At 49.3% G+C, this 16,757-nt stretch overlaps 4 protein-coding genes across 4 annotated transcripts; 1 reads left to right on the top strand and 3 right to left on the bottom strand.

Moving 5' to 3' along the window:
- Positions 1-2,223: 2,223 nt before the first annotated feature.
- P153DRAFT_388686 (lytic polysaccharide monooxygenase) lies at positions 2,224-3,014 on the top strand (the record flags this gene model as incomplete). The annotated part of the gene is made up of 2 exons (XM_033670773.1): positions 2,224-2,657; positions 2,705-3,014. The coding sequence occupies 2 exons, from the start codon at positions 2,224-2,226 to the stop codon at positions 3,012-3,014; spliced, it is 744 nt and encodes a 247-aa protein (XP_033521046.1).
- Positions 3,015-5,988: 2,974 nt separating this feature from the next.
- Positions 5,989-7,376, bottom strand: P153DRAFT_81789 (uncharacterized protein). Its single transcript, XM_033673424.1, has 2 exons — positions 6,818-7,376; positions 5,989-6,763 (listed from the first exon to the last, which is right to left on the bottom strand). Exons 1-2 carry the CDS (start codon positions 7,302-7,304, stop codon positions 6,117-6,119), a joined length of 1,134 nt encoding a protein of 377 aa, XP_033521045.1. The 5' UTR covers positions 7,305-7,376; the 3' UTR covers positions 5,989-6,116.
- A 484-nt stretch (positions 7,377-7,860) lies between these two features.
- Positions 7,861-8,835, bottom strand: P153DRAFT_399411 (uncharacterized protein; the record flags this gene model as incomplete). Its single annotated transcript, XM_033671727.1, has 1 exon — positions 7,861-8,835. The coding sequence occupies one exon, from the start codon at positions 8,833-8,835 to the stop codon at positions 7,861-7,863; it is 975 nt and encodes a 324-aa protein (XP_033521044.1).
- Positions 8,836-9,958: 1,123 nt separating this feature from the next.
- On the bottom strand, positions 9,959-11,599 carry P153DRAFT_399410 (uncharacterized protein; the record flags this gene model as incomplete). Its single annotated transcript, XM_033671726.1, has 2 exons — positions 9,959-10,850; positions 10,905-11,599. 2 exons carry the CDS (start codon positions 11,597-11,599, stop codon positions 10,004-10,006), a joined length of 1,542 nt encoding a protein of 513 aa, XP_033521043.1. The 3' UTR covers positions 9,959-10,003.
- Between the last annotated feature and the right edge of the window lie 5,158 nt (positions 11,600-16,757).

The following is a 16,757-nucleotide window of genomic DNA, read 5'->3' as shown; positions in this document are numbered from 1 at the left end:
CTGCGGGCAGGAAACCGAGAATGACTGAGCAAATGGCCATCTCAGCGGACAGCAAGTCATCCAGCTATCCATCGCCGAAGGCGTGATTCGGTAACTCAGTGATGCGATTCAAGCGTCGTGCCTCTCTGATAAGTTTGCAAGAGAAAATCGAGGCTCAAGCTGAATAGTATGTCTAAAGAACAAACGAAATTGTCGTCGCTGCGGTACACGAGTAAGCGACTAAGCTTCGAGTTCGTGTATGGGTTGCATGTTGGTGGTGCGTGATTGATTCTCGACAATCTCTTGCCGGGTCAAATATGACCCTAATTGGTCAAGATCCGTTGTCATCCGTAAAAGAGATAACACCTGAGACGTAGATGGGCATGATGTTCGGAGAAGTAGTTGCATTTGTCAATTACCCATTATTAAAGCCGCAGAAAGCCCAACGACATGATTCTACACTCTCACGGCGAGCTGGAAGCTGGCAATAGTGTGGTGGGGGGATACGATCTAGAATAGTTCGAACAACGCAGTTTTACAGAAATCTGGGTAGTGCAAAATCTGTGGCAGCCCTTTCTCACAACGAAATACCCCTTGTCAATCGTGCAAATGTAACGTTGCAGTAGTGTTGTGGAGATGTCGCTTGTTCAGATACTGGCCTTACTTCCGGCTTTCAGCTCGACGCAAGAGTTCACATTCGTAATTGAGCTTTCCGAAGAAGCGGGTTCATACAGATCTAGGATGAAATATAGTCGAGGTTGTACACCTTGCCTACTGATGTTGCGAGCTTCCAGAAGAGACTGATCAAACTCGGGGCATTTGTGCACGTGGACTGCACTTACCTCAAAAGAGGCAGTTGAGGTTGTGATTACTCGAACTGAATGGGTCCTATGTCGATCTCATACTGATCTGTGCCAGATTTGGCAGCGGTCACATATCCATTCGTCCCAAACCGTCAGCCTTTATCGTTGCTAACCTCATTAGCCGTGGTGGAAACTCTCAGCTAGGTTCTGGTTGGCACCACATGTGTCCGGCAGATTTCCACCTGAACAGATTGGGGTTTTGTTGAGAGTATGCAGAGGGGGAGTCTCAACAGAGAAGGAGCTCGATGTCGTTAAAAGTGGTCGAGTGACAGAGGCGAGGCTTCTAAACCTAGCCGCTCGCCTAACGTTAGATCCGGCAATTTGTGGGGGCGGCCCCACCAAGCACCACGTCTTGTCTCTCAACCTCAAACAACAACAAATATTCTGCAGTAACTCGGACTTCATTATAGCAGCTATGCGTCTCTTATTAGTCATTGCCAACACATCTATCTCTGTTGCCAAGTACTTGATGTGCCCATCGCTTGGGCGGAGTGCAGCGAGCGAGCGCAGTCTCGCTAGCATACCAGTGTTTCATCAACCAGGAACGCTCCAATAGGCGGGATTATCACGATGAGATTCGAGGTCGTGTTTGAGGTAGAGATGCCGGGAGCCGGGTGTCCCCAACACCTACGATGAGGTAGAAGTATCGTATTGACCTCAAAACACCTCAATCTTGCTTATGAGTGCCTCTATAAAGACCAATGCGATCCTCCGCCCTCAAGGCAGCATCTTACGGGTCGGAAAGACAACCCAGAAAACTCTTTTCTGATCAAACGCATCGTCCTCGAGGTGCTCAAAAACATACTGGTCGTGCACACCACAATTATTCAATTCGAGGGTTATACTGCATATATCATGTCATATTATTCCGCGACATCACGTGGAGCCTGGATAAGTCGCTAACGGTATTAGATGTCGAAACTCCGGGCAGAATATATTAAATCGATGCATCGAGAATCTATCACGAGCTGTTTGCGTACATCAGTGCACCTCGCCAAGACGTCTGGCGCCAACACAATATCAGGTTAATTGGATTCTTTTCGCTGGAAGTCACTGAGCTGACCGCGACACACGTGCTTTGTTTTGTACTGAGTCGGAGCCGACTATGCTGCCAATCATATTGAATGCCGCCACAAACTGTCGAAACAGTACCTAGTGATCAACGCGGATTTTGGAGCCCTTGATAATATCCCACGTAGATTGCCTCGGGCAAGCGGTCCGTATTCTGTTGAGAGAAGCTGTTGAGAAAAAGCAGAGCAAGGACTTTGGCAGTCTTACAAGTCTATATAAAGGCGAGATACATTTGGCACATTTTATCAGCATCAGTTTCTTCACCTTCGCTTCTTTGACCAGCTCCTTCAACTGCTTTCTCATCACCAGAATGTACAGCTCCGCCCTTCTTCTCGGCGCTCTCACAGTCCTCCTGGACACCGTGTCTGCCCACGGCTACGTGAAGAATGTTGTCGTCAACGGCGTGTCGACTCCCGGCGCGGATCCCGTCTGGTTCTACTCTCCCGCCAATAGCAGGCCCCAGACCGCAGGTTGGGATGCTTTGAACCAAGATCTTGGTTTTGTAGAGCCCGCTGCGTTCGGCACCGCAGACATCAATTGCCACAAGAGCGCAACCGCAGGCAGGCTCTATGCCAGTGTCAAAGCCGGAGACACACTTCAGTTCGTGTGGAACGACTGGGCCGATAGCCACAAGGGTCCTCTCATCAACTACATTGCACCATGCAACGGTGACTGCACGACCCTGACAGCCGCCTCTCTCCGCTGGTCCAAGATCTCGCAAGCCGGTCTTACCTCAGGGACTTGGTATGCATGACACGTACATCAGTCGTAACAAAGCTAACTTCTAGCAGGGCTTCAGACGCAATGATGAAGAACAGCTTCACTGCTTCGACCGTCATCCCAAAAAACCTCAAAGCGGGCAACTACGTCATTCGCCATGAGATCATCGCCCTCCACGGTGCCCAGAGCGATAACGGTGCTCAGATGTACCCTCAATGCATCAACTTGAAGGTGTCCGGCAGTGGCACCGTCGCTCCGTCTGCTGGTATCGCCGGTACCAGCCTCTACAAGAGGACCGACGCCGGTATCTTGTACAACCTCTACAGTGGTCAGACTACTTACCCGATCCCGGGACCGGCGCTGTGGACTGCGGCAAACTAAGTCTGAGCGGTGATAGTGGGATTGTTACTTGGATGGCTTTGGTCGTTGATACTGCGCTCGCTTTATTGCTGTAAATGATCCTTTTAAACGATTGATGTATATAGCTAGTTAACGACGTACTCGATGTGATTCACAGAAGAGGAACCTAGCCTTGAATCCAATAGCGACTTGCGCAGTGTGCCTAAAGAATCTGAGTAATTACACGACGAGTGTCACTACATGCAAAGTACTCTCCCATCTTCTGAAACCCCCGGTTTAATGTAGTCGCAAATACCACATTTTGCAGTGAACACCTTTTCGTGCTGTCATGTCCTTGCGCCCATAGATTGAAGCCTCCCTGGCGTCAGCTTTCATCCAAGCACACTGTCTATCATCATGGTCTGCCGGAAGCAAAAGAATGAGAGTAGTCCACATCCGCTAGAATTTGGTTCCGTAATATTACCAATACTACCGAAAGTTGTGTGAAGCTAATCACGTGGGTAAAAAAAACTTGTATCAAAAGACATGCATATTGATGGCGAGGAGAGAAGTTTATAAAAGATCTAATTAGCATAAGAAATAAAGCTTGTCTGCCGTGTCCACGTGTTTGGTCGTGTTGAGCTAAGGTATCCAGGTCGTATGATTTGTGTACTGAATATGACCGGAATCCACCACCGCGCTGAATTTCTCTGCAATATACTGTCCAAGTACCCGGTCAACGCCAATATGAGAAAAGCCGGATAGGATATCATGTATGAAACACTTCAGCACATGATCAAGCGAGGAATTTGATCGCACTTCTTGCGCAACACTACGGTCAATGCCCGCCCGCTACCAGGCGGGGGGCCCCCAGTACCGGGCGGGCTATCCCCGCTACTAGCAATTCACTCCCCCGTACAGGGGGGTAGATAATCTTAGCAAGTGACTTTATCTCCAACCACATCTATCAACCAATGAATTCACCCTTATTCATTTAGTCTTGTGAGAGCAAAAGATTATGCCCCTCTCACCAAAAGCCATCCTACCAAACCTTAACAAAAAATTCTAAAACTATAGAAATACCTACCAAACCTCAGATTCTACCCCAACAAATAATTCTTGATAGATAAAATCTATTGTGGGCGATAGATGTGATAGGACATACAGGGGCACTGTGCCTACCCTACCTACCCTACCTACCCTACCCTACCTATTCTATCCCCCTGTTTAACACCTTTGCTGTCCTCCTTTCTATTTCCCTAATCAAGAACGGAAACAGCGTCCGTACCGAGGCATAGCCATCCCCCTGCAACCGGGGGCTTATTGACCGTAGTGAAGTCTTTATAGAAATGACAGGTAAGTCTTGCGCGTACTTTGCACGCCAAACTAATCCTTCACAGACCCAGAAGTTGTAAGTAGAGTAGCGATTATTACTTCACAGCACACCCATCCATCGCTATTTGCGAACACACCACATCCTGTGAATCTCAACCACGAATGTGTTGTGCTAGAATGCTCCCCAGTGTAACAATCCACATAGTGGAGGCCTACAGGACGTTGAAGTCTTTTCATTGTAGCTTTGGCGGGTATGGGCCAAGAAGACAAGCCATGGCTGATTGCCTATGTAAACACAGGTTGCTCGTTTTCAATCCGTCACATCCCCTCCCATCAGCCTTCTCCCAGCCGGCTGATCTAACAGGATCAACGCATGAAATGCTACCAGAAGTAGAGAGGGAAGTCAAGAAACAGAGTTACAGAGGAGAAACCGTGAGCAGGGGTGAGATTATGGACTATTATTATTACAGGAAACCTTGGTGCTTATTACAAATGTGCCTTTTTATGGCCCCCACATGAATAGCATATACATAGAAACAGACATAGCGATTGGAGACTGAGACGTAACTCATCCTATGGAATACCTTCTCGAAATCCTTCTATGCTAGGCGCTATGATGTAGCTCAACGCATGCTCTGATAATAAACTCCGCCCATGTCTCGCGAAGAGGTTTTCCCGCTGTATCGACCCATGGCCCCCAAGTGATACGGTCGTTGCACCGGATATGGCAGATATTCGCCGGTGTCGATCTCAGCAGCCATTGAAGAATTGCGGACAGCGTTTTCGTCGAATTCGGCTAGGAACTGGAAGGCTTCGGGGACGGTGAACATAATGGCCCCACGTGCCGTCGCTGAAACCTCCTTGGCCTTCTTCACCATGGCCAGTGCTCTCTCTTGAAATTCTTTGTGATGCACCTTTTGTTTGATTGGCTGTGCATTCTTCATGTTTGACATCGTACCCTTCATCTCAACTCCTCGATTTGCTGCATTGTCATGGCGAGTCTCAATCGTGCGAGGTACGTCATGGTTCTGGGGAAGGACGAACTGTTCTTCGGAGGACTTGGGCAATTTTGGGTGTATAGAAGCAATTGTCGATCCAGACGTCCTCTTTTGAACGAACAAAAGCCGTGGCTCATTTTGTGCTTGATGCTCTTGTTGTTCCCCCTCATGTACAATCAATTCCGCGCTAGGCTTTAGAACTACTTCTCTGATTTTGCTTGCCCCTCCGACCTGATAAGGCTGGAATGGGTGTCGCGAGCTGATCTTCTCGTCATATTCGACATTGGGGTCCCATCGCTTCTGATATCTGTCACTGTTTGCAGTGCTGTGATCGGCATTGGCAGTGACATGTGTAACAGACTGAGAAGCAGGTCGAGCTGGCAGTGTCGTGGTTGGAACCGAAGCCGGCTCGGTACCCTTTGGGCGCTTAGGCAAGGGCAACTGCAACTGAGATTGGTGATCAGTGTGTAGCTGTTTGGGCTCGGCGATCGACTTTCGCTTGCGTTTGGGCACCTGAATGGGGTCCTGCAGCTGCTTGCCTGAGCGAGTCTGCATTATGTCCCGGTGTTGTGGGGTCGATGTGCGATTGGAATAGGCGAAGAGGTGAAGTGAGGTGAGTGACTCGATGCTGCCCTTGAGGAACGGCGCACGGACGCTAAGCGCGCGAGGGATGGAAGGCGCGCTCGACGTCACCCACTGTCCATGGAACAGAGGAACTGGACTTCCTCAAGGTACTTCGCAAATGCTATTCCGCATTTGCAGAATGTATCGAAGACGTCGAGCCTGGCTTATTGTTTTGCTTAAGCAGTGGTCAACCTTGCAGCTTACCCTCTCTCCCCGTTCTCTGATTGAAATCCACTAGCGCGGCTCTCAGGCCCTCCCAGCCGAGCTGCTTACGATATAGCATGCCCTCTAAAGTCCTGAGATAATCCTCGGGGACTTGGTCAAGTCTCTTGCCAAGCCAACGGCCCTTGGGTAATTGATAGTCTTCCCAACGATCATCTGTTGCTGCGCGTGGTGCCAGAAACTGTGGTGGCGGTTGTTTGTACTCTTCGAATTGCGGTGGATCGTCAACTATGGTACTTCGGCGGCCGGGTCTGTAGTAGTCGAATGCTTCCTTGAGCCCTTTGTGACGGCCGTCGAAGACCATGGCTTGGCCGCCTATTGTGCGCAAGTAGTTCTCGGGCGCTTCGAGGAAAGTCTTGCCTCGATGCGTACCAAAATCGAATTTGTAGTCATGCGCGGGATGGTAGGGTACTTGTGCGGGGTTTCTTACACTCTTTGGTGCCGTGTTGGCGGGCTTTCGACGGGGTGGTGGTACAGGTGCTTGTGAAGTATTTGATGAAGTCTTCGACAGGGCAATCTTAGGGTTGGCAGTCTCTGGTTGAATGGTCGTATCCGATCTGCTAAAGGCAAGACGTGAATACGGTTCCAAACCCACGGCGTTCGTGACTTGCACTGTCTCGATCTGAACTTGCGTCGCCATCTTGTCTTTAGGGACAACCCTCTCACCTTTACCTCCAAACCTTCCCACTCCCCTGCCCAACAGCGGAAACCCCGCCAGCCACAACTCCCTATAGATACCCACGGCCTCTCCCTCCGTGAACATGACCTCTCTCGTCCCCACTTTTCCCCGGTACTCCTGCACATTGATCATCATATCCCCGTCGTCATCGTCATCCTCGTCCATCTCGTCCGTATCGTCATCATCGCTCACCTCCCCATCCTCGACCACGTCGTCTAGCGCAATGGGATCATACTGGCTCCCTCGCGCATGCCCACGCCCAGGCAGCACTCCAAAGTTGTTTCCGCGATTCGACGCGGCCACAAAATCCTCCTGCTCACGTTTGTTCTGCGCGCGGCGCGCGTTGTGGATGGCTTTTTGGCGGGCTTTGTGACGAATGGGTGGCGGCGCGGCGGATTTTGCTTTTGCTTTCGGTTTGGGATTGGGGTTTCGGTGCGCGGCGACGGCGCGACGGCGTTGACAGGGGCGTGGCATCGCAGGCACCGTCGTTGGCGTGGGACTCGAGAACCTGTGACTGGAGACGCGGTGTTGATTTGTGCGGAATTCGGGGCGGAAGTCGGATGCGGGATCGGGCCGCGGGACCGTGCGCAGCTCCAACGTCAACGTTTGTTGACGCTTACACTTATGCATCCGCTTTCACCCTTGAACTGGAATCCTACAGCCTGTATTGGAAAGCCGATCGGGCTATCAAGCTAGCAGGCACGTGTGAATTAAGATATGGGCCAACACATACTGTGGAGATCTCCGGACAGTTCGATCATGTGAACGGCCAAAGTTTGCAAATTCTGGCAGTTAGATTTCGTGTTAGCAAGAGCTGTGGGTAGGAGCATTCATCTGGCACGTACTCTTGATGATCATTTGTTGGCATTTTTCCTTGTGCTTCTACCTCGATCCTGCAACGACCTTTCTTCTTCTCGTCGTTATTGTTGCTCATCTGCTTCTCGACGCTAAGATTCTGAGACTCGATCAAGTTCTTATTCTCGCCAACCTGGTTGGGTCCGTTCTTTCTTCGTCCGTGAATAGCCTTGACTCATGTAGCCTGAGGCGGTGGTGCGAAGTTCCAGGCCTCCTCGAACCATGGTCTGATACACGACTTCTGGTTGACAACGTGTTGGTCATGGACCCATTTCGAGGGTGCATTGGACAAAAAGGAACCCTTGCCCCTTCCGAAGCAGACCCAGAAGTTCTCGGGCGGAAGAAGCCGGCCACTCGGCAGCACAAGATCTGGGTTCCTCACTTCGAAGTTTCCAATAGCCTCTGCAACTTCCGGATCACAGTTCTTGTGACCCTTGGTAATCACACCAGAGCTGTGTAGATAGTAGAGGTAATCGTGGTCCTTTTGAAACATGACACGCAACGCATCGTCCACGTTCATTCGGGTGTATTTGCCTGTCTTGAACTTATACGCTTTGGAAATCATGGGTACTTGGACGTTTCCGTAATTTCCGGTGTAAAGTGGTAGCTTTGGTCGTGATTCAGAAGGGGTTGCACATGCCTTAGAAGACGGCTCAGAGGCTTTGCGAAACGAGGATGACGAACGAAAGGGTGGCGAGGAAGGCGGAGATGACGACCGGGACTGAGAGGATGATTGGTTCGATCTTTTGATCGAAGCAACCGACGATGAGGAGCCAAAGTGTAGTGATGACGAGATGGACTTCTCGAATTTAGGGCTGCTTGATCCTGCAAGCGAGTTTACATTCACTCGAGCTTTCTTTAGAGAAGGCTGAGAATCTTCATCATCGGAAACACCAGAAACGTCTCGTGGAGGTGTTCTCAATTCGGGATCGTAGTGGAGAGTAGGTAATGAATCGTCGGTGTTATCGGTTATATGCATCGTCTGTTGGTATTTCTGCGCGGTTTTCCGTGGTACAGACTTAGTGTTATCGACAAAGCTTTGAATAGCCTGTTTGGTTCTAAAATCCGTTGCCTCTCCGCGGTCAAGATCTCGTTGAGCACGAACGAGAGCTTGTTTGTACAGCTCGACCTGCGCTTTAGTCAAAGACATCGAGTGTGCTAGAATGATTGAATGGTGCTTGTTTGTGAGAAGCAATGTGCAGTTGAAACCCTGTGAAAAAACGGTGGGTTTGGCTCAGAACGGATGATATCAAGAGGAAGTGAGTGTCATCCGGAGTCTCGACACACAGTCATTTTTGTATTTCTAATGCGGCGCTTCCAGCCTCCAAGATCACAAATCTCAACTCTGACCATCCCTAATCTACAAGATCAATTTGACGACGCTCTCGCAGCGCTCGCAAGGTCACTCGCTTAGAATTGAACTATTCCTATAACGACTATTTTCCGCAATTGCATCGAGAACGCCCCCGAGATCACATCCGAGCAAATTACGACACGATGATCTGAAATCTGTTAATCTTATACCCTTGTAAGCGATCATCCTGGTGACGCGCGCCCTATATTTCGCGTATCCACATACGTGTAATGCATTCGAGCTAACGGCTGCGGAAGAGGTAGACTTTGATTAAAGTCCACCATGGGAAGGACTTTGGCAATATCCGAACTAACTTAGTCTCTGTTCACCGTGTCATGCCGCTGTCGACAAGGATGAGGCAACTTTAGACTAAATTTCAAGGACTATAGAAAATGGTTTCAGAAATAGATAATGCTGCGAATCTACGACATTAGCTGGACATCGATATGAAGATCAAAACAGACGGTTTAACTGTCCTGATATTGGTTTATCTTCAACCGCCGATCCTGTTGTTGCCGAACCAGCATACCGGTAGGCTCAGAGTTGTGGTGAGAGCATCTCATAACGCGCCGAAGCCACGTAGACCTTTCGGGTCAAGCCGTAGCGCATCGAAACCTCACATGACTTGGATTTTTGCACTTCTTGTTTTTGATGGTAGATTCTGTCAAATTATCAGGTCAATTGTCCATCACATCTAGACTCTCTATGACTAACGAACATAACAACACAAAGACCGTTCGATATCGGAAGGCAGCACAGAAAAAGCAAGGGTGGAATAGTAAATGTAAATTTTTAGATTGAATTTGAGATGAAAACAACTTCAGACAAAATCAAACCCCCCATGTACGAACTGCCAAACCCGCAATCACCAATCCCTGCAATCAAACTCATCCTACACTTAATTACTCAAGTTGATATGCCGAAAGCTTCCAGAATGACTCGAGTTGCAAACAGATGGCATCTCTCAGCGCGAGTCCTCGGTATCCCAACCAGCTTCGTCACCAGAAAGTTTATACGCATCTATGCTGAACTGCATTGGATCGTTGTTCTTGCTTTTCTTGGTTACTGCAGGCCGACGTATGCGTGTCCCCTTTGGTCCTGCGTTAATTTTGGGATCCCAAGGTGTGAACTTGAACATGGCAGCTCCATCCGACGTGGAAGAACTACCCGCCTGAGACTCCGGTGGATTTGTATGCAGACCAAACTGTGAAGAGTTCAGACTTCCTCTCATCGAAGAGTTGAACGAAAAAGATGGGATTTGGTGAGAAACCGAAGGAGTCTCCGCTGAGACAGCCACTGAATCCACAGGCGAGGATGTTGACAGTTGCATGGACAAAGTTCTAGCTTCCGAAGGCGGATTCGGTCGTTCGTTCGAACTACCCGGAATCGGATGTTGCCTCCTAGTCATTCCGCTTGAAACCGGAAGAGTCTCCTCCCTAGTGGGACTCTCGATTCGAACTCTCTTCTTACTCTTCGGTACCGGCTTGGACGGTTTGGCCGGGCTAGGATGGTTACACGATTGTTGAAATTCGCATGCTTGTTTCTTCCCCTGAGCCCACGAAGGTCCTTTCTCGCGGTGGTACTCGCAGTCCGCACGCATATCGAGAACAGCCTTGTTTTGACATACAGGATCAAACGTAGCATGTGAATTTCCGCAGTTGATGCATTTTCGGGGTTTTTTGCATCCCGGAGCTTTGTGATCAAATCCAGCACAGATCATGCAGCACGTTCGATTCTTGCACCGGTTTTGTAAGTGGCCAGGCTTGCCGCACCGGAAGCAGAACTTCGGTGTTGAGCGTCTATCGAATGGTCTACGGTATTGTGTCAGTTTTGTTTCTGAGATCTCGAAAGAACGTGGAACTCACTCAGCCCAACCAACATGTCCGCTTAGGTAAATAGGTCCTCGGCAGAGCTTCTCGGCGTCACCTCGTGTTCCAAGCTCCAAAATGAGTAACTTGTACGTCCAACGAGCTTTGGAAATAGTCACACCGTTCGAACTATTCCATTCCTTTACAGGGAGTGCCATAAACGCGGGGTCGTTTTTGTCCTCTTCGAACCCAAACGCACGAACGCAGTACGTATCATGAAAGGTACGACACTCTGGATCGAGACTGAGGATCCTGCCAATACGATACGACTTCTCAAGAATCTCCTGCCCAGCTTCGGCGGTATTAACGAAGAGACCGAGCTTGTCTTCCCATATTTTACAACCTCGGATTTGATTGAACGGGCTTTCGGCTCTCCGAAACTTCTCCACAATCCCACTGTTCTTGAGATTTTTGAGCAAGTCAACATCGTTGGAAGTATAAAGTGAATACCGGATCATATGCGGTCGAGGTCTGCTGGGTATCGGATTACCCTGGGTCTCAAGTCTTGTCAAGACCTTGTTGAGGTTTTTCTCTATGGTCTCAAGTCGACTATGGGGCTCGTGGTTTGGTGAAATCTGTGCATCTTGCCCGATGGCAGCGCGCAACGCGTTGAGATATTTCTCGGGAACACTCCCATGCAGAGATCGAAGCACAGCTTCGGCATGAGAGGAAGAGGAAACCGGATGGTCCATAACTTGATTACAACAACAACAGATGATAGTATTGAGTGATGAAAGATGCAGATATTTGGGTAGCAAAGTGAAGTAGTCCGCGTTTTGATTTCATTCTATATATGCGTATCATAGCAACAGGAGAGCAGGTACGCGAGGTCATCTCTACAAGGATTCAGATGTGAGACACACCGCCGGTTGAAGAAAGAAGGTCGATGCCAAAATTTACTTAATCAACGTTTATCGTGATCCTTGACTTGATACGAAGAGACTTGAATGGTTAGTCTCTTGCGCCCTTGTAATCTGTGGCAGATTACGTGTGTCAATATTTCAAAGTTTAGTAATATACACTAATGAATCGAGTAGTGGTGTTGTTACAGAAGGTGGCCGAGATTGATACCCCAGTCTTGTGCTCAACATATCAACGGCTACAGAGATGAGTCATGACTCTCCTGTTGTTGGGAGCTGGACGCGTACACAAGCTAACGCATGTGCCTACCCGATGTGACAGCTTCACTACGGTCAATGAGTCCCCTGTTGCAGGGGGATAGCTATCACCCGGTACAGACGCTGTTTCCGTTCTTGTTCAGGGGAATAGAAAGCTTGAATGCTGCCTTCCAATTAGTCTATATAATCATATATCCTCTCATACAAATTGGCTAGCTACGCCATGCCCTACCATGCCTGCCCACCGTGCCTACCCCCTGGTACGGGGAGGCGTACTTCCCTGTACTGGGGCCCCCCCGCCCGGTACAGGGGCTCATTGACCGTAGTGATTGAGCTCGCCGTACTGTGGTACCCGACATGAGTAGTGTACAGTGGAGACTGTGCGTATTGGCTTACAAGGTTACAGACACGGACCAGTACAGGCCTTGCAGCTAGTCGAAGAACTCGCGCTTCTGCTCCCGCCGTAATTTTACTGTTGACGAGCATGGAGACCACTGTCCCACTGTACACTACTCATGTCGGGTACCACAGTACGTGCGGACCAAGCGGCGTCAAAGCCGATGGAACAGGCAGGGAAACAACGATGATCTTTTGATCTTTCTTTAGGATGCTTGCAATCTTATCGAAGGGTTGATGTTCTGTTATTTCGGCCCGACTTATCAGAAGACTCTCACGAACTTATGCATCACATCTACTTGGTATTTTGGTCGATAACATCACAGGGGAGAGTTATTGACCGAAAGTTCGTTCCCGAGTCCATCTGATTGCTGGATGTATTCTCCTCAAACAGGATATACTTAGGCAGTCTATGGGCAGGAGATTTCCCTTTATTTGTCATATTACTGTGACAAAACAAGATAGTGATTTGGGTTTATCGTGGTGATGTCTTTCTCGGAAGTAATTTCCGCTTGCCGAAGAAACCGAGCGGTCCAGAACTGGAACGCAAGAAGTGTGCGGTAATCGAATCAGTGAGCAAGTGTGAAGGTGGTCTGTGGGACCGCTACACGAGGATAGACTGTGGATACATTGCAACGATTTTATTAGTGGACAGACTGGTGCTATACCAGAGTCTTGACATACTGTGTATATAATTCTCCCTAGCCCTCATCGACCTCCTCCACACTCGCATAACCTGTACATTTCGAATGGTCAGGTCTTTCCGCCAATCGTTCTTTTCCAACTTTTGACACAAAATATGGCAGGTTTGGGTCTTTGTGCTGGAGTGAACCAGGAAACAGAGGTAAAATTCCCTGAACACTCAACTTACCACAGACCTATGTTGACATAGACCTACCAGACCTCTTCATCGCGGAAGCGCCGGTATCCCGGGGTGACCTCCCGCACGTACGGGAGAAAACGACAAAAGGACGACAATGATGTTGTTAAGATTATCTCAGTGAACATGAAATGTTCAGTGAAGCGACTGGGCTACTTGAAGGCTCACCTTGCTTTAAACAGTCCACACATGGTTTGCGTGCAAGATCCGCCGCCGCAAATTCAGTATCAAACTATTCCGGGATACAACATGTACTGCTACAGGAAAAACAACCTCAGCGAGGCGCAGGAGCTCAGAATGCGCGATCACGAAAAGAAAACTCTCACAATAAGCGACAGGCGAAAGGAACCCAGAGACGAGAACGTGGAAGGTCATCGAGACAAAACACCAACCATGTCGCATTGCACGCCGCAAGTCGGAGGGCTCAAGAACAAACCCTTGAATCACGAGTTGATTGACAAGATGGAGATGGACCGAGTTGCCTTCTTCGTGCGTGAGGACATTTCGAAGCGTGACTGGCCCGTCACACGTCATGAAGGTCCCAATGCTCGTCTTGTGGTCACCCTCACACTCAAGACGCAATGCGGTACCTTTTTCATCCATAACGCCTACAATCACTTGGACCACATCGATCTAACCACTCTCGAGAACGACTGCATGAGTTCGGATGCCGATATTCTTATTGGGGATATGAACCTCCATCACCAAGATTGGGGTGGCCCTGGCACGAAGACAATAACTGCTCGAGGCCGGAAACTGGCGGCGAGTATCAAGAAAAGCATGGACATATGTTTGAAGAGAGGTACCATCACGTACTCTCGGGGACTTCAAGCTGACGGCAAGCACAACACGACCATCGACATGGTACTAGTCAGTCAGTGTATTCGGTCACGTATCTATGCATGTAAATCCCTCGCTGCTCGAGGATTTGAGACCGACCACCGTATAATCTCTTTCAAACTAGAGGCCACTCCCAACCGCGATGCTACCACTCGCTACCGCTGGAAGCGCGTTGACAAAGAAAAATTCCAAAAGCGCCTGGCCGAGGAGTTCGAGTCTCTTGAAAAACCGTCTCACGTGGACATAGCCCAGTTTTTGGATCAGATCAAACAAAGATTGCTCACTGTCAGAGATGATTGTGTCCCCGTCTCTCGCAGTATGCGGAAAGCGAGCACTTACGTCACACCATTTATCCAAAAGAGCATGTGCGCTGAGCAACGTGCTTTTAAAGACTTCGAACGTATTCCCAGTCACCGGACACGACGATATTTTCAAGAACGCAGAGCAGCTACAGACCGCACTATTAGTGATGAAAGTCGCAAGACCTATCGTCTTACTGTTGCTACCTCCACTTTGAAGAGACCCCGTAGCGTGTACATGTGGGCTCGCAGTGCGCGACGTTGGTCTCAGCCTAAAGACTCTGCTCACATGCCCAGTTTCAAAGTTGGAGAAAATGTGTACGACACTGGCGAATCAAAAGCAGATTGCTTTGCCAGATCGGTATGGCCCAAGGTTGAGAAGGTGACGAGTCAAGCAAAAGGAAGTTCAGCTGCGCTGCCGGACCTGGATCTCGCACGTCAGCAGCACGTTTCTTCTCAAACGATTGATCAAAACGAAGTTCTTCAAATACTGAGCACGCTGCCCAGCGGCAGGGCAACGGGCTCAGACGGCATTGCGAACGAGCTTCTCAAGTTAGCGAGACATATTCTCGCACCATACTTGACGCATCTCTTCCAAGCGTGTTTTGACCAAGGACAACATCCAGCTGCATTCAAGGATGCAATCACGTTTGTTTTGCGCAAGCCGCAGAAGAAAGATTATTCCAATCCCAAATCATATCGTCCGATCGCAGTGCTGTCTAACCTTGGAAAGGCTTTTGAGAAGATCATATGCAAGCGTTTGAAAGATCTCGCTTTGGAGCATGAGCTGCTTCCCAAGTGCCAATTTGGGGCGCCTGGACGTGATACTACGAAAGCACTTCAGTACTTACTGAATCCTGTGTACTGGGGCTGGTGCCTTGGCGTACCACGAGTATCGACTCTGATGAGCCTTGACATTACAGGCGCTTTCGACCGTATCGATCGGGAGAAGCTCCTCCAAACCCTGGTCGACAAAGGCATTCCTGACTGGCTCATCCGGTTGGTAGCGTCATTTCTTTCAGAACGACGTACTGCGCTTGATCTATCCGGATTCCGCTCGGAGCCCTATTGGATAAATGTGGGTATTCCCCAGGGCAGTCCGCTCTCCCCGATCCTTTTCCTTTTCTTTGCCTCACCAATCCTGGATCTCTTTCCAGAACATGATGAAGGATCCAACGCTTCCATCAATGCACTTGCATACGTCGATGACCTCTATGTTATCGTAACAGCGGCGTCTTACGCAAACAACAACCGTACCTTGGTTGTGTTGCATGAGAAATTGATGGAGTGGGCTGTCCCTAACGAAGTCGAGTTTTCGCCTCACAAGTATAATGTGATGCATTTCAGAACGCGCAATGGAAGATATCCCAAAAACGGAGAACCGGTTTGTGATCTGCTGCCCAATATACCTGGTCTTGTTGGGAATCCGGATGTCCTAGTGAAGGATTCCCTACGTGTTCTAGGTGTATTAGTAGATCCCGCGTTGAAATGGGGCCCCCACGTCTCAAAGGTATATTTTTCTATGGACTAGTCGCCGTTGTGCTAACTTTTCTACCAGATTGCAAAGACCGTCCAGCAAAAGATGCGAGCCCTGTCGCGCATACATGGTGCAACATGGGGACCAAGTCTTCACGAAATGCTCAAGCTCTACCGATCGAGTATTCTACCCACCATTACCTATGCCTGCGGAGCATGGTTCATTGTTTGTCAAGATCTTAACTCTCGGTTGACTCTCAACCAAGAAGTGATGAAGTCACTGAACAGCATTCAATATCAAAGTCTCCTTCAGATATCCGGAGCAATGAAGGGTACTTCTGCAGATGTTCTGCACAAAGAGCTCCACATTGATACAATTGCTGTTACGCTCCAAAGGTTCGCTGTTTCCCAGCGGGCAAAGACATTTTGTAGCAAGGAAGGTGAAGAAATGCGGCGTATCAGACAAACACGTCCAAAAGGGACTAAGCAGTCACCTCTCGACAAACATCCCTACGAGGTCTTAGAGCAGATTGCGAAAGCATACGACGAAGGTGCCCGTGTTCATCTATTCGAAAACGACCCTGGAGGAGCGGCAGAAACATGGGCAGATCCAAAAGGTCGCCAGCGAGCTATCAATCGATATGCCAAAGCTCAAGCCACGCTCCAAAGTACGGCATACTGGGATGATTATCGACTCCGCCGTCTTCATCAACGCCAGCCCCCCGCGCCAGCCCTTCTGAAGGACTTTTATCACGAATGGGGTCCTCGCAGTCTCAAGCTTCACAAGGGCCTCTCCAGAGCTCAGAGTACTATGTTGTTGCACATGCGTACAGACAAGATC

Source organism: Dothidotthia symphoricarpi (assembly GCF_010015815.1).
Source record: "Dothidotthia symphoricarpi CBS 119687 unplaced genomic scaffold P153scaffold_17, whole genome shotgun sequence".
NCBI lineage: Eukaryota > Fungi > Ascomycota > Dothideomycetes > Pleosporales > Dothidotthiaceae > Dothidotthia > Dothidotthia symphoricarpi.
Note: the sequence above shows the minus strand (reverse complement) of the source record. Positions and strands in the feature narration are given on the sequence as shown.